General features: G+C 40.5%; 1 protein-coding gene across 7 annotated transcripts in view; it reads left to right on the top strand.

Annotated features, from left to right (window-relative positions):
- Positions 1-24418, top strand: part of LOC127806752 (pullulanase 1, chloroplastic) — a 109756-nt gene that overhangs the window by 62944 nt on the left and 22394 nt on the right. For 2 of the 7 annotated variants that reach the window (XR_008024492.1, XM_052344241.1), the window contains exons 18-19: positions 13670-13768; positions 15334-15390. The exons of 1 other annotated variant lie outside the window; for it this stretch is intronic. Coding sequence is in view for 5 of the 6 variants with exons in the window: in XM_052344241.1 (XP_052200201.1) it covers positions 13670-13768; positions 15334-15390 (156 nt within the window). In the remaining variant the exon portion in view is untranslated. The remainder of the gene's footprint in view (positions 1-13669; positions 13769-15333; positions 15391-24418) is intronic. 4 more of the 7 variants (XM_052344242.1, XM_052344245.1, XM_052344244.1 and 1 more) reach the window with 4 other exon arrangements.

Genomic DNA, 24418 nt, shown 5'->3' with positions numbered 1-24418 from the left:
GGTTTGGCATCATTCCCAAGAAAATAGGGGCGGTATAGTACCTCGTAAGCACTTACCAAATAAAATCCCAGGAGTCTCCTATTTAATTTAATTTAGATTACCTAGAAGGAAACCATACTTTAAATAATTAGCACAATAAATAACCCACGAAACCAAATCGGATTAAAGAGGAAATGGAATCCGTAAATTGAAGGAAACTCACAAAGGAAGTAAAGAGCTTGCCTTTAATTAGCAAATTTCAGTGTTTTTACACCCACACGCTGCTATATTAATACACACTGCAAAATATTATAATTCAACCAAAATTAGTATAAATGCACCCCAAATTAAATTCCAACCGCCAGGAATTTCTATCATATTTTTCCCCAGTTACCTGATTATTTAAACCTCGATTAAACTGCATTTTTCTTTGAATTTCCTTCTCCACTTCTAGCCTCTGTTCGTGTCTTCTTCTTCCCTAAAATCGCCTTTTGTTGCTGCTTGGAACACAGGAAATTTGAGGGTTTAAAAATGGAAAAAATAGGGCCACCAGAAGCTGTCGCATGGTAGCCCAGCTTAACATCACCGCCTTGCCCCAAAACGACATCGTTTTGGGGTTGGCCTTGCTGAAAAATCAGCAATTTCTTCCCTTCACGTGCGCCTGCTTCCAGCCTCGATCTTGCAACCAGCCGTTCCCCCTTGTGCGCGCGTGCCATCTCGCCTACAAGCCTTCTCAACATATATATCCGCGCGATTAATTTTAAGGTGATCCCCAACCGACTTTCGAAATTTGCACTTAGACCTCATAAGTTCCAGAAATTACCACACACACCCCATAAGTTCAAGAAAATTTGGGATATAATAATAACTCTTATATCCCAAATTTTTCAACAATTACTTGCCCATTTCCTTAATACAAAATAAATTAATATTTCCCCTTTAATACACAAATATTCAATATTTGCCTCAAATACAATAATTATTTCTCCCGCTAAGTTATTCAAATCCACACCATTCTAATAGATCACAAATTACTTCAAATACAAATGTTAACAATTATTATCTATTCCTGAATTATTGGGATGTTACAACTCAGGCCAGGTGACGGCCTGGCGAGCCATGCGACCCGCAGAGACGGTTTTCCCACGAGATGCATGCGGCCCAACTGAGTCGGATGTGACGGTTATGTGTGATAATCGCTTGTATTTTTGTAGTCTATATATATGTGGCTAGAGGGGCGTTTTTGGGAGCTTAGAGAGCGTAGCCCAAACAATTGTCTTTGTATTCTCAGATCTGAATATAAAGTTGGGATTTTTCTCGTATTCCTTTGTGCGTGCTTCCGTTTTAATTGTGCTCAACCCCGTAGGGTTGTTAGCTGACCTAAGGAGAGAACTTAGGGCTATCACAAGTTCACCGGCCAGATTTTGGGAAGGATAGTCTTGTGACAAGTTGGTATCAGAGCACATGGTTGGTTGTTGTGCAAAGAATCGAGTAAAATAGATGGCTGGAGGAAATGAAGCTATTCGTGACCGTGTCTCTCGTCTGGAAGCCTATATAGAGGAGAGGGATCCCACTGATGAGTCTCGTTGACCCAGAAGGTGACAGATGCAGCCTCGTCTAAAGAGGATCTGCAAGCCCTTGTGGATGATTTGTTCACTTCCTTGAAGGACAGGGTCGTGGCCTCGGAGGAGACGTTTGCGGCCAGGATGGCTGAGGTTGAGGAAGACTTGAGCTTGCAGGCAGAGGCATGCGAGGTAGCCTTGAAGGATTAGATTTCCTCGCTGGAAGGTGACATTGCCTTGCTTAAGTGTGCCATGCTGAGCGCACCCTCTGGTGGGGGTGAGGCGGCCCCAAAGTTGAAGGTGCCCGAGCCCAAGGCTTTCACTGGCGTGCATGAATCAAAGACTTGAGAATTTCTTCGGGGACATGGAGCAGTATTTCAAGATTGCCCGCACTCTTGATAGCGAGAAAGTGGATCTCGCAAGTATGTTCCTTGCTTGGAATGCCAAGTTATGGTGGCACACCCGAGTGTCCGCAAATGGCAAGGACAAGATTTAGATGTGGGAAGAACTAAAGGCAAGAATTAAAGGCTCAGTTCTTGCCTTTACACGGCTCATGGTTGGCTCGTGAGGCACTGAAGTAGTTGAGGTAGACCGGGTCAGTGCCAGACTATAAAGGCACTGACCTTCGGGCCTTGAAGGCCACAGACAGTGCTGGGTGCAAGGCAAAGGATAAGGGAAAAAGAAGGGACAACTGCAAGTCTGAGCAAAGAGGAAGCTATAAAGGCAAGGGTAAGGCTACAGTGGGCGACTCAGTCACTCAAGCGAACTCAAGATAGGGGGTTGCTTCATCTGTGATGGGCCACACAGGGCGGGTGATTTCCCAAGGAGGGGGTAGCTGGATGCCTTAGTTGCTGATGAAAAATAGGGCCCTGATGGCGAGGTGAGGAGGAATAGGTTCGAGTGAACCCCTTCCAAGTGTTGGTTAGTGCAATACAAGCCTCTACTCTTGTTGGGGGCTTGATTCGTGTACAGATTGTTGTTAATGGAGAAGATTGTTGTGTGTTGGTGGACAATGGAGCCTCGCATAACTTCATGGAAGGACAGATGGCGATGGCACTATGGTTGCAGGTTGAGCTATGTTAGAACTGCATAAAAGCAGTGAACTCTTCAGCCCAAATTGTGTTGGGTGTGGCCTCATAGGTTGCTGTCTTTGTAGGTCCATCTAGTGGGACGTTGCCCTTCATGGTGGTGTAGTTGGACGATTTTGATGTTATCCTTGGTGTGGACTTCTTGATGAGGGCCAAGGCAACACCGATGATACACCTGGGAGGTATTTTGAATTTTGGTGAAGCGCAACCAAGTTTTGTTAGACAGACTGTGTTTAATAGGTTGTAGGACAAAGGCAAGGGCAGCATGCTCTCTGCCATACAGGTGGAGCAAAGGCCCCAAGCAAGGTAAGGTAACTTATTTGGCAGCACTAGTTGAGATGAAGCTAGACCAGTGGGTGGAAGTCCCAGATGCGGTGATAGATGTGCTAGTTGAGTTTGCAGACATGATGCCGCCCGAGCTGCCAAGGGCCTTGCCGCCTAGACGCGCGACTGATCATCACATCGAGTTATAGCTTGGTGCAAAGGCCCTAGCGAAGGCCCCTTATAGGATGGCACCGCTTGAGTTGACAGAGTTTTTTGAAACAATTAACCGAGCTACTAGATGCAGGAGTGATCCAGCCATCGAAATCGGGAGCAATTTGAAGCTCCAAAACCTTCAACTTTCGGCCATCGCGGATCTCCTATTTATAGGCCGTTTCGATGCTTCTAACGACCTTGGCCGACCAACCCATCACCCTTAGAGGATCACCCGCCCCTGGATCGACCTTAAATGAGCCTTGGCCTGACCAAAAACTCGAGTTGCAGGGGCCGACCACGCGACCAACATTCTGGTCGGTTTTTCGTCGATTTCCGGCCACCCTCGTGGCCTTTGTCGGTCCAGCCTTCACAAAGCTTGGTCTCCCGACCAAGCCTCACGCAACCCCACGGTTGAAAGTGACGTTCGGCGATCGGAAAATGGCTGGTCAGATTTGCCTTTGCCCAACTTTCGAAATTTGCAGTTTAGCCCCTCAACTTTTGGGCTATTTCATTTTGGCCCTTTTCACTTAGCCCCTAAACTTTTCAATATTGCTATTAGAACCCTCAAGTCCTAAAACATCATTTTGACCCCAGAAGATTCCAAAAAATCATCGTTTCGGCCTCCCTCTAGCAATTTTCAAAAACTGCACTTAGGCTCGAATCTTTGTTTTGGCCCTAAACCCATTCGTTTCTTCCTGAAACCTCTGAAGGGTTGTTCCTCATGAAAAACCGAAGCCCCCTCAAGCTTCCGTTGACTTCCAAGAAGTCTCCTATAAAAATTCGGTTTTGCAACTTAATTGGCAGCTGGCTTTTTAGCTGTACTGAAAATCGTTCCTGATCCGATTTCTTTTGTCACCATAAATCCCATCTCGGGGTGCTCATTAATACCACGTCATTTTCCTTTGGCATCTCGGCTCAAGGCCCTTCCCGACAGTCGATTTGGTCATTCATACGGTAATAAATTACCCTTATACCCTCAATTTATCCTTAAATTCCATTTTTGCCCCAAGATAAATTACTCTCGAGTCCTTTAGAATTTCTCGGGTATTACATTCACCCCTCCTTAAAGAAATTTCGTCCTCGAAATTTTCATCAGACCGTTAAGGTAACTAAGACAATACATAGCTCATTACCTGAACACCTCAAATCAAATATCTATTTGATCCTTAATAAACACACCTGTTTGCATTCCTTACACGTCTAATGCTTACAAGCATATCGTGTCATTTACATCATTTCCTTTTGTGGCTCTTTTCAGACGACCACACATCTTTCATCATTCTAGGCACGCACATCTTACCCCGAAACTTTTGAGAATGCCCTCTCGCATTTCAAAAATCATAACTCTTGGGCTGGCCATAATTATCAATCCATAGACAAGTACACTTGTCAACCACACATGCCTTCCGTATCTCGTTCACCAGATTCAGCCAAACAACCAAGCTAGCCATAAAAAAATAGAAGATCCTTTCGGCACTACCATCATAGTCAGCAGGCCAACAAGCCTCCAACTTCATCTGCCACTCACAGCTATCCACCAGATCTTGCGTCAGCACCTCTCTGCCACGCGCCCGGTGATACGAAGTAGTGCAGTCGTAGTCCTCAAGGAACCCCATCATCCGTTGCTACCTCTCGTTCAGCTCCTTCTGCGAGAACTCATACTTCAGGCTCCTCGTGGTTCGTGAGCACATCAATGCCCCATCATTTCGGTAATGTCTCTATAACCTCGAGAGCACATACCACATTTACTAGTTCCAAGTCATACATCGGGTAGTCCTTTCTGTGCCTTGGCGTGATCCACACGCCATCATTTGGTCCTGTTGCACTAACATGCAACCTGATCCTTTGAGCTATCACAAGCTCTCACTGCACTCGGCAGTTCATTCTCATTCGACTCTCTTCACGAGTCCTTTCATGGACACAACTATTTCAGAGAATTCCCTTATTCGAACCCCTGACAATAGTTTGCCAACCTCAAAAACTTCCAATCCTTTCATAGACAGGTAGGGATTCTATCACAACGCTCTGGTCCAGTGGAACTTGGATCCTAGTCAAACCATAACAATCACAGTGGTGCCTAAACTTTGGCATCTGACCGTCACCTTGGCAGTACGCTAAGCAACTTAGATCCTGGGTCCCTAACCCATACCGCGAGTCAGACTACATGCTGCCCCGGTACATTAATCATAAGCTCATTACTAGCCTTCATACCTTGGTCCCTAGGCTCAGATCTGCTGTTACAGGCCACACACCCATGGTGTTATCGTCATTCTAGAGCCTCCTCGTCTCGTCTCCGAGAGTTGTAATTGACCTGACTCCTGTCACTTCTGATACTTTCATCAATACCAGTCTAAATCTCCAAATCTTATGGATCCTCTATCCTTTTCGGAGTTACATTCACTTAGGTTTACCAACCTTTCCTCGAACCATCCTTTATTCAAAACATTTGGCTCATCTCCCGAAATCTATTAGGACATCTTACCTTTCGGAAACTTCTGAATCCTCATGGTGCTTATGACAATCAACTTTGATTTCACGTTCACCGACATAGAGCCTCATGCTCTCATCATTTCTGTCATGATCTGCTTACTACCTAGCAAGCCAATCTCATTTATAATATCTATCGTGATGTTCCTTAACATTATCCTCAATGTTCCTCGTACGTCTCCTTATCCGAGGAGTACACCATCATATCATCAATTCTGAGATCCTCAATGTTCCTTATGTGTCTCCCTATCCGATGAGTACACCAATATATCATCAATAGACACAATTACCAGTGCAACTTCAATGCTGATGGTACATTGGTCAAATCATTAGGCATCATCTAATCACGACTCAAATTGCCGATTTTCGGAATGCCTTATTCCTTTATCTTAACCTCGATCACATATCAATCATAGAAATATCCCAGCCTCTTGCAACTGTTCAATAATTCATCAAATTCAAGGTAAAAGATATCAACTTTTAACTATCATCTCTTTCAAAGCCTAATAATTTATGTCCTTAATCAAGCCGCACACGGCTAATCATCCTATAACCTTAGGCTATCATTAGCCATCATCATTTAGAAATAATCTCGATGAATCTTCCGGGAATATATCCTTGCATCTTCCAATTCTTCTTACGGCTTTTCACTGACTGCAAGTGCCCGTACCATATCTCAACAGGGTCCTTATTTCCATAACTTGCTGACATCACTCAGTTATACCTTTCCCAATTTGCCTACCAAGGCTACCTAGACTAACTGTCTAGCCATACGAGAGTTCCAATCTCCAAAATCAAAAATCTCGAATCCTGAATCAATTTGGGTCTACAGCTTATCTTACTGCGACCTATCATCTTAGCATGTCTACTATCATCTTGATTCTCTCAATCTCGTCAAAGATTCCAAAAAATCTTCCAGACGTCAATCCATAGCCATGCTACCAGCTAGAGCAAGTAGGTACTTACATTACCCACGGTACTCCCATCCTCGCTGGGTTTCTTTCTGAACTCCAAAGTTCCATCATGAATCCTTAGATCCTCAATCAGTTCTTTCGAGAATTTCCTCAAAAAATCTCATATCGATAAATCCTCAAAAATCTAGAATTAAATCATGATATCTGGTTCCAATCATCTTTCATGGACTTGATTTCTTTTGCCACTATGGCTTTCTATCCACCATTCATCACAGTGCTTTTAAGCTCTCTTTGTCGGGTTGACCCCGACAACTTTACCTGATTCCACAAGTTCATTCGGCACACTAAAACGTAGTCACAACCTCTATTGACTAGGTCTCTTTATCATTCCTTTTCGGTCGATATGACCATTAAGCACCTCTTTCCTTTTTAGTACCCGAACTCTACTTTGAGCCGAGACTACCATTTGAAAATTCGTCGGTCAAGCCTTTGGACCGGTCATGCTCCACTACCTGAAATCTCATACCAAGAATCCACTGACTCTCGCATTTCGTCCTTTAGATCCAATTGACTATTGGCACCTGACCATTAAATTAGTTCTTCCTAGGCACTACTCTCTCCATCAGCCAGCACACAGCTATCATCATCACCCCCATCATATGGTAGGCTTACTCCTACATCACACGTCGACCCTCACTCGGGTACGTCCTGGGTGAAAACTGCACGGTTTCGTCATAGTCCTCTAAGAACTATCATTCGTCGTCGCTGCCCTGAGTCTAACTCATTCTGTAAGAACCTTCATTCTAGGCCCTCATCATGGCCTGGTGATTCCATCACCTCATAGGTAGCGCCTACACGGCTCACGAGCATGCATCTTTCCTTTCCATTTCATACGTCAAGTAGCTTTCCCTTTGAGCCACCCAACACGACTATCTCATGATCCTATTGCCATACTAGACACCGAGGTATTCCATCCCTCGAGTCTCGCACTGTTCGTCGTGTCACCCACTCCCAAGATGACCACGAACCCCGATGCAATCTTTAAATAGGACACACAGTCCATATTCAATCCATCTCATTTCGGTTCACAAGGCTTCCGGCCTCTGTCAACCACAGCTAGTGGCACATCTCGCATCTATTGGGACTTAGATCTCCCTACAAGGTACAGATCCTACTGGATTGCCCCAGATCTTCAACATCTGATTGTCTCCTTGGCAGTTCACTAAGCAACTTAGACCCTGGGTCCCTGACCCATACCGCGAGACAGTTTACAAGCTTCCCCGGTACGTTGATCATAAGCTCATCACAAGTCTTTTGCCTTGGTCCCTAGATCCAGATCTGTCGCTGCGAACACCGACCAGTAGTGCCGTCACGCTGCTAGGGTTTCCTATCCCGTCTTTGCGAGTCACATCGGTTGCACCACTTTTAGCTCATCAATTGACACACTCACGCGCCATCATTTGGCCATCTTTGGCCTTTCGTTTGTCCCAATCCGTGGGATCCCATATCTTATTTCTGAGATACTAAATGATCCTCGAAAATCTTTATCCTTCAATCCTAACTCATTAGCTAGGCCCTGACACATTAGATTAATCATTCCTGATCCGATCATTCTTGATAATCGTAGTTATCCTATCTTTCATTGTAAGGATTTTGACTACTGACCTCAAATCATCAACCTTTAAATCTCTCGAATCCATACTCACGGTTACCGAGTCATCCTTACACCCGAATCATTTCATCGGATCCTTATTCCAATAGATAGATCATTCCACTTGAACTAGCTTCTATCAGGCATTCTACTATTCATCGGGAATAGTTGTCGTCTACCGAAATAATGTCTGTCGTGAAGAGTACACCAGGTAAGTTCCCAGGAAAGAGAGGTGGGTCACAATGGACGCACTTAAGTACTAAGTCTTTCCTAGCCAGAACTTTCATAGACATGCACTTCCACTACAACTCACTTATCCAGTAACCGTCAATACCCAATTCTAACGATGGCTTTACTTATCTAGCCACACGTGACCTTTTCCTTAGGTTCGCTCTAATATCGACTATACGAGAGTTGCTTAAGGCTCAGACATTTCCTATGTCTTCAACAATTCCCGCTCTGATACCAACTGTATCAGAGCCACCTCAGGCTCTTACTAAACAATCGCTCTGATACCAACTGTAACACCCCGCCCCATCGGAGGGCGTGCCATTATGCTGGGAGCCATCGCATACATACATATTCCTTTTTCCCTTATACATTTCTTATACATCAGATACCGTATCTCAAGGGAAACCCCCCGGCAAATCATTCACAATGCGGAAATGATAATCGAAACCTGATATGGTACATACCTGAATTCACCTTATTTTATATATCATAAAGAATTCGTACCATATGTTACATCATATCTTTTACAGCCTTAATACATGAAGAATCCATAATATTCTAACAAGGCTAATCATATGAAATCTCAAATACATAGCCATTTCTCAATAAATCAAATACTGGAATCTCTTGCTAAATCCATCGGCCATGCCATCACGTGCCCTCATACCTCAACCTGCTCCTTGCCCTAACTGCAAGTCTCAACTGAAACGTTGAATGTTCCAGGGGCATAACCCATTAGAAGATGAAACTTCTAGTGAGGGTCCAAAAACATATATATGAATGCATGATGCAATGACGTGGACAACATTTGCGCCCTTTAATGTAACTTCCCAGGCCCACCAATCCGGCTAGGAATCCTAAACAAATCCCGAACCTCTATAGGATAAGCCTAACGTTATTCCCTCAATGCCCTAGGGGAATTACGGCTACACTCCAGGGGCGACATCCCATTCCCATGCACAAATATCAATATGACAATAATATCGTGCAATGCAAATATCACGACTTTCCATGCAATATGACAAATGAATATTGCATTCATAAATAACATGCATATAACAATCATATCATAAATATCATTTAGGATAAGACAACTCACCTTTTGAGATAAACTTGCATTTTCTCGAAAAGCGTGCATCGCCTCGATATGTGTGCCCTGTCCCGATTCTCGTGCCAACTCTCAAAAGTTGCACCAATCACATTATCTCAATTACCTAAACATAAAAATAATATTTTATCACTAAATATCTCAAAACTCCATTTATTTCCTTTTTTCCTTCATTTTCCTTCTAAAAATCTCAATAAATATCTCGAGACCATTTCCTCAAATCTATCTTCACAACAATTCATAATAGACTATAAACTTTCAAGGAAAAATACTGGACTTACCCGGATATTGGATTATCACACAAAACGAGGCTCTTTAGCTCTAAAACCGAGACATCGGGAATCCCAAATCCCAATCTTTTTGCACGAACCTCCATAAAATATTTTTTTGGATTTTTCAGGAATTTTTCCCAAGCTTCATGTGCCTGCACGCGCCCACACATGCTAGGGCGAGTGGGCGCGCGTGGAAGGGGGTGCGTGACTGGCACGCGCCGGTTGTCTTCTCCGGCGCCGGCGACGCTAGCGATCCAGGCCGACACCACCAGTTGAACCTTCTTTTCAAGTCGATCCCTTTGGCATACCTTGGTGGTTGAAAGAAGGATCGGAGAATGGCCAACCGGCCGTTTGAAGTTTCGGATCGGCCGCCCGCCTCCAACTCCGGCGAGGCCTCGAAACCCCTTCAAATCACCACCAAAACGATCCAAACTTTCCAGAATCGATCTACATCTCATGGGCTTCAAAAGCCCCTTATTATTGAGCCTCAATTTGTTCAAAATCGGGAGCAATTTGAAGCTCCAAAACCTTCAACTTTCAGCCATCGCGGATCTCCTATTTATAAGCCGTTTCGATGCTTCAAACGACCTTGGCCGACCAACCCATCACCCTTAGAGGATCACCCGCCCCTGGATCGACCTTAAACGAGCCTTGGTCGACCAAAAACTCGAGTTGCAGGGGTCGACCACGCGACCAACATTCTAGTCGGTTTTTCGGCCACCCCCGTGGCCTTTGTAGGTCCAGCCTTCACAAAGCTTGGTCTCCCGACCAAGCCTTACGCAACCCCATGGTTGAAAGCGACGTTCGGCGACCGGAAAATGGCTGGTCGGATTTGCCTTTGCCCAACTTTCGAAATTTGCAGTTTAGCCCCTCAACTTTTGAGCTATCTCATTTTGGCCCTTTCCACTTAGTCCCTAAACTTTTCAATATTGCTATTAGAACCCTCAAGTCCTAAAACATCATTTTGACCTCAGAAGATTCCAAAAAATCATTGTTTCGGCCTCCCTCTAGCAATTTCCAAAAACTGCACTTAGGCCCGAATCTTCGTTTTGGCCCTAAACCCATTCGTTTCTTCCTGAACCCTCTGAAGGGTTGTTCCTCATGAAAAACTGAAGCCCCCTCAAGCTTCCGTTGACTTCCGAGAAGTCTCCTATAAAGATTCGATTTTGCAGCTTAATTGGCAGCTGGCTTTTTAACTGTACCGAAAACCGTTCCTGATCCGATTTCTTTTGGCACCATAAATCCCATCTCGGGGTGCTCATTAATGCCATGTCATTTTCCTTTGGCATCTTGGCTCCAGGGCACTCTCGACAGTCGATTTGATTATTCATACGGTAATAAATTACCCTTATACCCTCAATTTATCCTTAAATTCCATTTTTGCCCCAAGATAAATTACCCTTGAGTCCTTTAGAATTTCTCGGGTATTACACTTCTCAACACAGAAAAAGTTGACAGCCAAGCAGGCGAGTTAGCAACAACTGTCTTTCGAGTAGGTCTTTGTGTGGCAACACAAGGTAGGGGCCAGCAATCGGGTAGTTGATGCTTTGAGTAAGAAGCATGCGTAGATGGTTGTGATAGCCATTAACGAAATCCATACTTAGTTCTTTGACCGGGTTCGAGAGCAGGCGAAGGCTGACAGTCAGTATCAGAAGTTGGTGCAACAAGTGGTTGAGGGCGTAATGCGGTGCTATTGACTCAATGAAGACTTGTTGTGTGCTAAAGGGGACCGACTGTATGTGCCTTGTGGCGCAGGTTTGCGGCAGATGCTATTGCGGGAGACCCATGACACGACATGGGCTGGCCATCTGGGAACAACACGGATGAAGGAATAGCTTGCATGCAACTACTATTGGCCTAAAATGGACGATGACATAGAGGCCTATGTCAGGACCTGCATGGTGTGTCAGCAGGATAAAGTTGAAAGGAGAAGGGAAGCAGGTTTGTTGCAACCTTTTCTGGCCCCTGAGAGACCATGCGTGTTGGTTTCAATGGATTTCATAATAGGTTTTCCCAAGGTGGATGGGAAAGACATGATCATGGTGGTGGTAGATCGGTTCTCCAAGTGTGCAGTGTTTGTGGCTACACTAAAAGCATGCAAGACTGAGACCATTGCTAAATTGTTTCTCAAGCACGTGGTAAAGTATTTTGGGCTGCCTGAAGACATTGTCAGTGACCGGGATGCGAGATTTACAAGCCGGTTTTGGACTTCGTTGTTCAACATGATGGGCTCTGAGTTGAAGTTTCCAACAACAAACCATCCTTAAACTGATAGTCAGACAAAGAGGGTGAATGCATTGTTGGAAGAGTATCTTAGGCATTATGTAACCGCAAGCACGAGGAATTGGGTAAATCTCTTGGACACTGCTCAGTTTTGCTATAATTTGCTTAAGTCTTCAATAACGGGTCGAAGTCTGTTTGAATTGGCCATAGGCCAATAGCCTTTGACGCCTCATAAGGTGGCTAGAACGAAGGCAGTGAGTCAGTGCCCTGCTGCATACCAGTTTGCTAAGAAGAGGTAGGACTTGCTTGAGGAGGCGCAAGACAGCTTGGACAAAGCTGCTCGCCGTATGAAGAAATATGCTAATCAAGGGAGGCGACCCTTGGAGTTTGAGGTGGGAGATAAGGTGTGGCTGAAGCTTACTTCCCAGATTTGGAAGCAAATAAGCAATAAGAAGGTGCATCATGGGTTGATTTAGAGATTTGATGGACCCTTTGAGGTATTGCTGGGAGTTGATGCTGTGACATATAAACTGCAATTGCCTGAACGGTTGAAAATTCATCCAACTTTCCATATGAGTTTCTTGAAGCCTTACTATGAGGACAATACACCTGGTTGGATGCAGGCCAAGAGGGCTCCTCCAACCATTCGAGTGTAGCATGATCGCGAGATTGAAGCAATCTTAGACTATCGCACATTGGGGGCAAGCAAGAAGAACATGCTTATTCAATGCTTGGTAAGATGGAAGGGAGCTCCAAAGGGGGAAGAAAGTTGGGAGAGGATAAAAAGGGAAAGAAGAATATGCCTAACATATACTCTATCAATAAAATATTTCTACAAAAACTAACCTTTAAAATATGTGAGAAACAAGTTAATCTTTATTTTGGTCAGTATGCCACTGATATTATGATCATGTTAATGCTAATCTTGCCTTGCAAGTTTGGTGGATTTCATATTAGGCACATGAAATTTCTTGCAATGAAGTTTTGATGAAACATTTGAATTCCATCAGAATTGAAGATCTGGGTTTTCAATTCAGTTTTCAGTTTTTGTTTACTTGTGTTGTCAGCTTGCTGAAAGATTTTATTGGTTACTAATAATTTAGTAAAATATTTGTTAGAGAATTTGTTTGAAATGGTAGCTTTACCCATATGATTTAAACAGGCAATCAATTGGTAGAGCATTTTATTCCTGTCTTTGTTTGATGCAACCCAAATTGCTTAGGATATGGTCATCCTATGAGGACTGGTAGGCCATTTTTTAAATTTGAAGTAAGGTTGTTAAGAAGCAAATTACAGGAAGATATGGCTGAAAAGGTTGAATAGGCAAAGAGGTTGATCGTTTGAGACATAATCGCTTTCAATTTAATCACTTGTAACACTTTTTATTAAATTCTCTCAAAATAATTGTTTTTGTTTTATTTTTTGTTTGTGTTGAATTTCTACTACATTATCAGGACCTACATTTGTTGAAAGGATGACTGATGAACTTGTCCATCTGCAGTGTTGTTTGTTCTAGGTCAAACAATGTTGAACTTCTACTTTAGTTTGTTAATAAATGGAGAAACTAAACAGTCTCTGCTGCATTCACATTTAAGTTTATTGGGTTATAATCATTCGTACCATCAAATATAGTTAACAAAATTCTTTTATGCTTTTCCTTGACCTAACACAAAAAAGAAAAAACATTCATTTACACCTTGGCAGCCCAATGAACACGACCATGGTTCTGAAGCTGTTCAAGAGCATATGCTTGCTGGATTGAAGGATCACATTCAGGTCTGTAACTCTGGTGTTGAGCATCCTACTGTTAGTTCTTGTGGGCTGTTAATTTAGATACTATTCTCTGTTAACCTTTAAATTCCATACAGCAAAGTTGTGACTTATTGTATTAAGTGTATTGCCTCTGAACAAGAAGTATACATTTGGCTTATGCCCAAATGGTTATGCCTTTCAACCTCCTTGCCAGCAAGTAACTTCATGCGCTAACCTGATGAGTGGCATGATGGCATCTTCTAAGGGTCTAGTGGTGAGTTTGGGAGTGCAATAGCCCTACCACTGGCCATGCCTTAAACCTTTTTTCTTCTATTAACATTATGATGACTGTTAATTTTTCATATTCTTTTGAACTTTATAACATAAGATCCTTATATTAATTTGGCTTGTACATTATACATCGATTTGTTGAACATTAACTAAATGATTTTTAGTTTGCAAGTTTACTTCCAAATTTATTCTTCAACCTTTTATGTAAAGAGATCCATAACATTAAATATGTTCAATTATTTAATTATTAAGATTGACAAACATTTGCACATGCTTTAATTTTTGTTTACAAATATATCTGTACATCTAACAAAATCTATATCAGTTTAGCTTCTGTTCCCAGAATGTCTTTCAAGGTAACTGAAACAATACGCCTAAACTGAAAGTTGATCAAAGTTATGGGAAACAGAGGAGTCCAAAGTTATGGAAAGATCAAAGGAGGGATATAAAGCATACCACTCACTGGAATTTGGAGAAGTTACTGCTGAAGGTATCTTAAAATTGTATCTGATCATAGTGGAAGCTAAAGGAGAGAAGAGGAACAGACTCCTATGATCATGGAATGAATAATGGGTTGATAATGATTTATTGGCTCTCAAGGCTGATAGTGATAACCTGCACTCCTGAAGGCTTTGAATGAACAGACAATAAGCAGCTTCTCTTCCATTTGGTGTACTATATACTGTCACTATACCCTTGACTGTTTGTTTGGGGATATGGAGGGGATTGGGTTGCCTGCTCTTATGTATCCCTTTGTTGGGTTGGAATAAAAGAAATGGGTTATTAGTTTGGCCTGCATTGCATATGCCCCCATAATGTTGTATGTAGAATCTATGGGGGGGGGGGGGGGGGGGGGGGGGGGTTATCATAGTACTATTCTTGTTAATGTAGATTATCTCCCTTCCCTAGCCAAGGACCAAGTATTTCCCTTCTCTAACCCATCTCTTATCTTACTATAACCATACCAAGGACATTTAATGTGGTTAAAAAATTTTACTCATGTGATACATGTACTCCGACCCATTTCCCCATTGTAATACTTATCCACTCAAAACCTTTTGCCTGCAAACAAATGGAGCCTAAGGGATGCTCATGGTAGAAAACAGAGAATTTAGCTAATTGATGTTATGTGGTATGACTGAAACCATAGATAAACTATTTTGGCTGAAAAAGAGAATTAATTGCTATTGTTTGTCCAACATTAATTATTCACGGGGTTTCTTTTTTTCTGGTGAGAAAGTCATATTCTCTTCGTTACCTCACTTATAAATTGCTGAACCACTGTTCTACGAGTCCAGGTTGGGATGGCTGCAAACCTGAGGGACTTTGTGCTAACCAATTGTGACGGAGAAGAGGTATGTTCCATCATCATAGCACCAACAAGAAAAAAAAGCTTCTAAATTACTCAGGGACTAAACTATTTGCAATGGCATTTCCCACATTTTGATATACAGTACAGCTCCATCTAATTAAGCAAAAATATCTTTGTGTGATCTGTGTTAGTGTATGCCCTCTGAGCCTAGTGTGGTGAGCTCATAAATGATACACTAAGATATAAGTCAGTGTAGGCTTCACAAACCAAGTGTGGTGGTTTGGTGAAAGATACACAATGATTGTTGTAATGATAAAATAAATTAAGCACAATTCATCCTTTATGCTTAATTGTATATAAATGCCTAAGGATAAAGTCCCCAGGATTAACTTGTGTGGAGAGTGGTTAAAGTGTGACTTTAATAGTAAGAACACTCAACACATATACCAAAAGGTTAGTACCTTAAAACATAGTCCATGGTCAAGGTATCATTGAGAAGGGATATTAATGATGCATGCGAGACTAGTATACATGTTGCCTTTGTTTTAAAGAAGACAACAACGAATCTTACAAGGCTAGTGGTGTGAGATCCAAGGCAAGTGTATGGGTGCTTGTTGGAGAACAAGTTCATTGGACATGACCCGATGTAGGATTCCATAAGATTTTCAGGTGTCTAGGGAAACCCTGGTGGCGGCTGTGTAAAGTCATCATTTGACTTGTGGTCACCATAGTATCTTGTGTGTGGATTCGCATACTTTGATTTCGTTATGAAAACATCCAGTAAAGGATGTGAACTCGGTGGTGATTGGGTATGTCATGAAACATACGAAGGTTGTGAGTGATCCAGAGAGGATTCATTGACCCTTAATGGGAGAATGTCTCTTGGGTCCCTTTGATGAAAGGGTAACTGCTAATCTGTGCACAGTAGGAATTTGATTTGAGATTGGATCTTAAATCAAATACTCTTAAAGTTATCCTTTTGATATATCAAAGATTGCAAGACCAAACTTAGAAGAGATGACACCTAATTCAATCATCTGTTTGGTTGAGACACTTTAAACCGATAAAGGGATAACATTACACATACATGTTTGTAGCCTATACTGAAAGGTTAGTGATCGCTATTGATCCTTCTACTAATTGGGGGCCTTGATGGATTGCTAGATCCTGCTTAATGTCTATGGTTCTTATAGGGAAAATAATCATTGCCAACATATGTAGAAGCCTAATACGTCACACGCTATAGGACAGCATGATGAGGTAATTGCGGGCTCGATAGGTTTTCTGAGTAAACCTTAGTGTAAGAGCTGAAATTTCTTAAATATTAATGAGATTAATATTAAGGAAATTAATGTAAATAATGATCCTAATAATATGGGATTAAGGTCACTTAATATCCTTGAGAAAGATGCAAACCCTAATTTGGACATGGATCCTTATTGGGCTTTAGGATTTGGTGATTTTTTAGTCCAAATTATTAGTTGATCTTATTTACCACTTACCTAGGGTTAATGGGCTGGATTAAGGAGTTTAATTTGAGTTTTAAGTGGCTGATTTAAAATGTTTAAATAAAGCCAAGCCTAATGGAAGAGGGGCCACACTCATGGGCTTTAGCCCACACAAGCTAGGGTTTCATCAAGACTCTATATATACCCTTGTTGAGAGTCAAAAAGTGATGATTTGTGATTTCCAAAACCCTAGTTGTGAGTGATTTTCGGCCATACTCAAGGGCAGCCTCTTGCCTCCAAAATTCCACCCTCCCATTGAGCTAGCACTCCACGATTCCCTAGGGTAGCCGCTTCCATTGCGGTTCCAAGTGTTGTTCGCGTGGATTACACATTAGAGGCTAGGTGATTGTGTAACTAGAGGCGATCATACCTTTCGATGACTTGCGTTACAAAAGGTAATATCTTATCATTTTTTCGTGATTTATTCCCTAGGAGTCGGTCCTCTAAGGTAATTTGTGAATAAAATTTTTTAAATTCTACCATGCTTGTCTACCCTGATTCCTTCAATTTGTCCATTCCTAAGAGATTTTAGGAGCTTAAGATGCTTGTCCCCATGTTATGTGGGTTATGACTTTATCAACTTTTACCTGTTACCAATTTGTTGGAGAATCAATCAAGCAAGATTCATCCCAATCAATCTCCTGTGATAGTGAGATTAGCTATGGAATCTTTTCATATTTATTGTTTGACTTTTTTGTTCAGATTTGGTTATGTTTCCTTTCCTCATAGTTTCCTTCTTGTAATCTTTCATTCTTTTTAAATCTTTGCACGTATATATAGGGTGATTGGCCCCACTGCATGAATATGAAAAACTATTACAGCTTTTCTCAAGGTATCAGAGGATTTCGTTTCCTAGGGCGTTTCATTTCTCCACCATTCATAGGGTGATTGTTGTGGTATGATGTATCTAGGGAAGCATTAACACATTGTACTCAGGCGGTTAAGCTTTTGGGCAGGAAATACCCATTTGACAAGAGTAGTATAAAAAGACGCCAATCCAACTAATAGAGGCATCTGGAAGAGTTTAATCAAATTTCATTCTGAATTCCTCCCTCCAATTCTCTCTCTCTCATTCTCTCTTTCTCTCGATAATTCTCTCGAACCCCCGTGATCTCCATCCTATCGGTGAAGATCGCTGATCAATTGCCAGATCTCTTAAGATTTGACAACCTCCTTTAGGAAATAAGGGGATTGCTGTTACGAATGGCACTCATATTCCTATTTCTAGTCAAGGCAACATCAATCTCATCCCAAATATCTTGTTAACCAATGTTCTTCATGTTCCCAAGCTATCCACCAACCTTTTGTCCATAAGCCAAATTACTAAATCTTCGAACTGCAGTGTTACCTTTTTTGACACACCCTGTATTTTCCAAAACCAGAATTCAGGGAGGAGGATTGGACTTGCTAAGGTTAAGGACATACTCTATTATCTTGAGGCAATGAGCAATTCTAATGGATCAGGGTAACAGTTGGCTATCTCATCACAATATACCTCCTCTCATTCTACTCCCCAGATCTTACTACAACATCGTCGATTAGGCCATCCCCCATTTAGTCTCCTAAAAACTATGTTTCCCGCATTATTTCACAATGTATCTCTTGACAATCTTCATTGTGAAGTCTATGAACTCGCTAAACAATGCATAACTTCTTTTCTTTTGGTTAATAAAAGGTTTCCTTATGTGTGGGGTCCTTAACGGGTTCCTAACTACACTGGGGCTAGATGGTTTGTTTCCTGCATTGGTGATTGCACTAGAGTCACTTGCATTTACCTCATGAAATACAAATATGAAGTTTCCACTATTCTTCCATTTTCTGCCAAATTATCAAAACCTAATTCGTGGTGTGTATAAAACGGTTTCAATTGGATAATGCCAAGAATTTCTTCAACCAATGTCTAAATCAATTCTTTCTAAAAGAAGACATTATTCATGAGTCCTCTTGTGTAGACAACCCCCAACAAAACAGTGTGCTTGAAAGGAAAAATCGTCACCTCTTAAATGTCACTCGTTCCATGTTATTTTAGTCTTGTGTACCTAAACAATTATGGGGGGAAGCTATGCTCACTGCAACTCATTTGATTAACCATGTAGTCAACAAGAGTCCTATTTGGCTCCTAATGCAACACTACCCGCCCATTCCCATTTCCTCCACTTGTCTCCAAAGGTTTTCGAGTACACGACCTATGTACATCTTCATCAACATAGCCATGTCAAACTCAACCCTTGGGTGCTCAAGCGTATCTTCCTTGGCTATTCTAACACTTAGAAAGGGTATAAGTGCTATCATCCATCAACTTGTGAATTCTTTGTCTCCATGGATGTTACCTTTCATGAAGATGCCCTTTTTTTCTTCTCTCCTCGACCTCAGCTTCAGGGGGAGCACTATTGTGAAGATGAGGATCTCCCTCTTAACACCCGTCTCCCCTCTTCTCCTTCATCCTCTCAACAACCTAGCCAGCTTTCTTCAACCCTTTCACCTGGATCCCTTCCATCTCAACCTTCTGTTAGCTTTGTGTAAACAATGGCACCTCATACCCAAGAGGGGGTTGAATTGAGTGTTTTAAAATTGATTTAAGATTTATAAATTTTTGCTTGAAAAGAGGTTTTAGTGCAATAGTAAGTATGAAACAATGTTTACAAAACTTGAAAAATCTAAAGCAAGAATGAAATCAACACAAGTGATTTGTAGTGGTGCGCCTCAATTGGCCTACTCCACTACCTTAGCTCTCCTCACTAAGGATTTTCAAATTCACTAAAACTTCCTACTTGAACTCAAGTAGACCCTCTAGCAATTAGCTAGGCAATATACAACCTCCTACTTGCACCATGTAGACCCTCTAGCAATAAACTAGGCAATGTACAACCTCCTTCTTGCACCAAGTAGGCTCTCTAGCAATACTGCTAGGCAATGTACAAAAGCAATTACAATGAGATGATCTGAGAGGTATAAACGCTCAATTACATTGTCTCTCAAATGAAGATACAAAGGTTAAAACAAAATAATACAAATGATATCTATAGCCTTTTTAGAGAAAAGAGAAAGTATAAGCACTAATGAGAAGAATGAATATAGTTGTAAGCTCTTATCACTACATTTTCATTCATTAGCTTCTCTAGTGCATCATTGAGCTGGTATTTATAGGTTTCTCCTGAGCTTGAATTAACTAGCCGTTATTTGGATCCATTGGGAGCGTTTAATGCCTGCAAAAACTAGCTGTTAAACATGTCAGTGAGAAATGATTGACAATTTTTCAAAATGGTCGATAGTTTTCCTTGAGAAATTTGGAAACATCTTTTGGCTTTGGGCAAACGGTCGACTTCTAGAGAAAAATAGTAGACTGTTTTGACAAGAAGTCGACATTATACAATGATGGTTGACATTTTTAGAACTTACATGAAAAGAACAAAGAGTGGAAAATTACCCGGTCGACAGTTTTTGCATAACCCATTCACCTAAGGCTAAAAACAGTCGACTGTTTTTAGCCTTTCATACACCTAAGGCTTAAAACGATCGGCTCTTTTTGGCTTTTCATACACCTATGGCTTAAAACTGTCAACAATTTTAAAAAATTGTTGACTCTTTTAAAGAGCCCAAACAATTAAGGCACAAAACGGTCGATAGATGGACTTGAAAGGGTCGACAGTTTTGCCTTGAATTTTAAAAAAGGTTAAGACAAATGTTAAAACAATTTTTCAACAAACCTCATATACTCATCTATTTGATTAATATATATTGAATGGAAAAAAGATATTTTCCATGAGATTGCCACTAAGGAGTTTATATGATTTGACAAAATGGTTGAAACAATATCCTTAGGTAATAAATAGATTTTTCATTTTCCATTTTCAGGAATATATACTTTATTTTCATTTTGAAAATGAAGACGACATGAAAATATTTTTCATCATAAAAAATGAAGATTTTCATTATCAAAGTATTTTCCATCAAAGATATTCGGCATGATGATTTTCATCAACAAGTAATCATGAAGTTTTTCATCATCAAAATAATATCAAAAGCAAAATAATTTTGACACATTTTATACAACAATTCATTTGATTTAAAAATAATTTTTCTTTGACGCCATAATGTTTTCAAAGATGAAATATTTCTCACAAATGATTTTATATAGAGAGGACATTTAGGATTTTTATCCTTGGAATATATAAAGGCTTTGAACAACAATTTTATCAAAACCATTTTAGATATTTTACAAATTAATCTCACTAATCATTTTCAAATTCCAAAGAAGTTTTTCATCATCAAAACATTTTATCAAAAGCAAAACAACACCTTCCACTTTATCTCTTCTAGCTACCCCAATTCAGTCATATACTGATTGTGAGGAGCGTCAGGCCAAATTGCAATGGCCAGCTTTAAATCCAAGAGAAAACCTCATCCACTCAAGAAGGAAGGAGCTGATCTTAGACCAACACAAGTTCAAGATTCCTGCCTGAATGAAGGTAATACACTATCCCTTTGGAAAAACCTAAACCCCATGTTCTTGACCTACCCATGCATCACCTGAGAATGCACAAAACATCCTATGTGCCCCATATCCCAATTTGTTTCTAACGATAGATTGTTCTCACAATATCAAGCCTTTCTTACCTCACTAGACACTATTGGAATCCCAAAGTTGGTTCATGATGCATTAAAGGATAAGAATTGGACGCTTGCTATGAAAGAGGAAATGAAAGCACTAGAAAAGAATAGAACATGGGAGGTTATACTTAGACCAAAGAATAAGAAACCAATGGGATGTAAATGGGTGTTTATAGTGAAATACAAATTTGAGGGGGCACTCGAAAGATGCGAAGCAAGATTGGTCGCAAAAGAATACACACAATCCTATGGAATCAATTATCAAGAAACATTCTTTCCTGTAGCCAAGATGAATACAGTTAGAATACTCATTTATCTTGCTGCTTGTTTTAATTGACCATTGTTGTAGTTTAATGTTAAGAATGCCTTCCTCCATGGTGATTTGGAAGAGGAAGTTTATATGGAGCCTCCATCTGGGTTCGAAGAACTATTTGGGGATAATAGGTGTGTTGTTTGAAAAAGGCCTTGTAGGGGCTAAAACAGTCTCCGAAGGCATGGTTCGAAAGATTTACAAAAGGCAATGAGGCCACTAAGATGTAAACAAAGTTAGAGAGATCATACCCCGTTCATAAAACATAATGGAGAAGGTAAGATCACAGCCTTGTTGGTTTATGTTGATTTATTATCACAGGGAATGATGATATTGAAAGACATGTTCTGAGAGAACATTTGGCATGAGAATTTGAAATTAAAGATCTTGGCAAGCTGAGATACTTTCTTGGAATTGAAGTAACCTACTCCAAAAACAATATACTCCTATCCCAAAGAAAGTATATTTTGGACTTACTAAAGGAAATATGGAAACTTAACAGTAAGGCAGCAAGTTCCCCCATTGACCTAAGTCACATAATAGGGTTAAAAGATGGAGACAACATAGTTAATAAAGGTAGTTACCAAAGGTTAATTGGCAAATTAATATATTTGTCTCATACTAGGCCCAATATTGCTTACTCCATGAGAATAGTTAGCCAATTTATGCATGACTTAAAGGAAGAACAACTACAGGATGTAAACCACATCTTGAATCATGTTTCGGAACAATGGTGGTATGACTTTAGAAGCCTATTTTGATGCTAACTATGCATGTTCACTTGTGGACAGATGATCCACATCAGGCTACTGTACATTCCTAGGAGAAAACTTGGTCACATGGAGGAGTAAAAAGCAAAGTGTGGTTGCTAGATCAAGTGCTGAGGCAAACTTTAGAGCTATGGCTCATGGAGGATGCAAACTTGTATGGCTGATAATTATTTCAAATGACCTCAAGATCAAATTGGAAGGGACAATGAAACCGTATTGTGATACCAAGTTTGCTATCAGCATTACTCACAATCTAGTCCAGCATGATCGTACCAAATATATAGAGGTCGATAGACATTTCATCAAGGAAAAATAGGATAGTGGCTTAATAACTACTCCTTATATGCCGACAAAAAACCTAGTAGTAGACATCCTAACCAAAGGTCTTCCACCAACAAGATTTCAGGAGATGCATGCAAGCTAGGAGTGGTCAACATATACTCTCCATCTTGAGGGGGGGTGTTGAAGAATCAATCAAGCGAGATTCATCCCAATCAATCTCCTGTGATTGTGGGATTGGCTGTGGAATCTTCCATGTTTATTGTTGGACTTTTTTGTACAGATTTGATTATGTTTCCTTTCCTCATAGTTTCCTTCTTGTAGTGTTTCCTACTTTGTAAATCTCTACATATATATATAGGGTGATCAGCCCTACTGCATGAATATGAAAAACTATTACAACTTTTCACAGTTTTCTGTATGGCTCCTCTCAAATTGAAGTAACAATAAACTTGTGTTAATCTTTTTTTTTTTTTTTGTCAAATAGGAGCACCTGAAAATTAAATCATTTTTAAAGTGACTTAGACTACCAGTTAATATCTCAGAAGTGACTATTTTGGTTAGTTAGGTGACCTAATGTCTGTGATCAAGTCTTAACCTACCTCTTATGGTGTTATTATATGTGCTATGGTACTTTGAAGAATGAAAGAATATTTTGTTACTAGTAAGCTTATAATTCTATAAAAATTTTACATGATCAATACTTGATCACATTTGGCATTCCTAGGATCTTGGCAAGCCTTAATGATACTGCACAGAAAGTAGGAAGTGGAAAAAAAAAAAATTATGATAACAAATTTAAGGAAGGCAGTTATTAAGGTCAAGTTGGATGCCTATAGCAGCACATGGTCAACAACTCAACATGAACTTTGCCTGTTTAAACAAGTAATGAGGGCCAAACCTATAATTGGTCCATCTGAAATCACATTAAACCAACTGCTGAATTCATACTTGTGAAGCCCTTGTCTAGTGTCGGTATATTCCTGTGACTAAAAGTTTATTTTTGCCTGCGCCCCCCCCCCCCCCCCCTTCCCCCCCCCCCAAAAAAAAAAATAATAATAATAAAAATAAAATAAAAAATAATAAAAAAATAAAAATAAAAGAGGCATACATGAGTTGTAGAAGTTATTTGCAATGTTCCAGTTGGACTCCAGTTACTGCTGTTAGGAGACTATGCTACCATATGCACAATTTGTTGCAGCTTCAAGAATATTGTTTTTCTAGAGGCTTTTGTGACCTACCACATTATGCATGTTGGAAATCCGAGATAATAAGCTATCTTATGATAAAGATAGCTTATGGAAGAGACTCGGCCACATGAAGCTAGCTGAAGATAAGGATAAAGCATATTGAAGAGATTGAAATCAAGAGCTCCTAGATAATAGGAGAAATTGTAGGAGCTGATATTATAAGAGATAATATGAAAAATAATAAAGATAATGTACTCTAGTTAGCCTATCTTTAAATAGTTGTATATCTGTACAATAATTTAGTTTAGTTAGGACTCTATCTCTTGTACAATAGGGTTAGCAACATAGAGTAAAATATATATAAATAGGCAATCTTGCATGAATAAAATTAATTGAGTTTGGT

Source organism: Diospyros lotus, chromosome 7 (assembly GCF_014633365.1).
Source record: "Diospyros lotus cultivar Yz01 chromosome 7, ASM1463336v1, whole genome shotgun sequence".
Classification (NCBI taxonomy): Eukaryota; Viridiplantae; Streptophyta; class Magnoliopsida; order Ericales; family Ebenaceae; genus Diospyros; species Diospyros lotus.
Note: the sequence above shows the minus strand (reverse complement) of the source record. Positions and strands in the feature narration are given on the sequence as shown.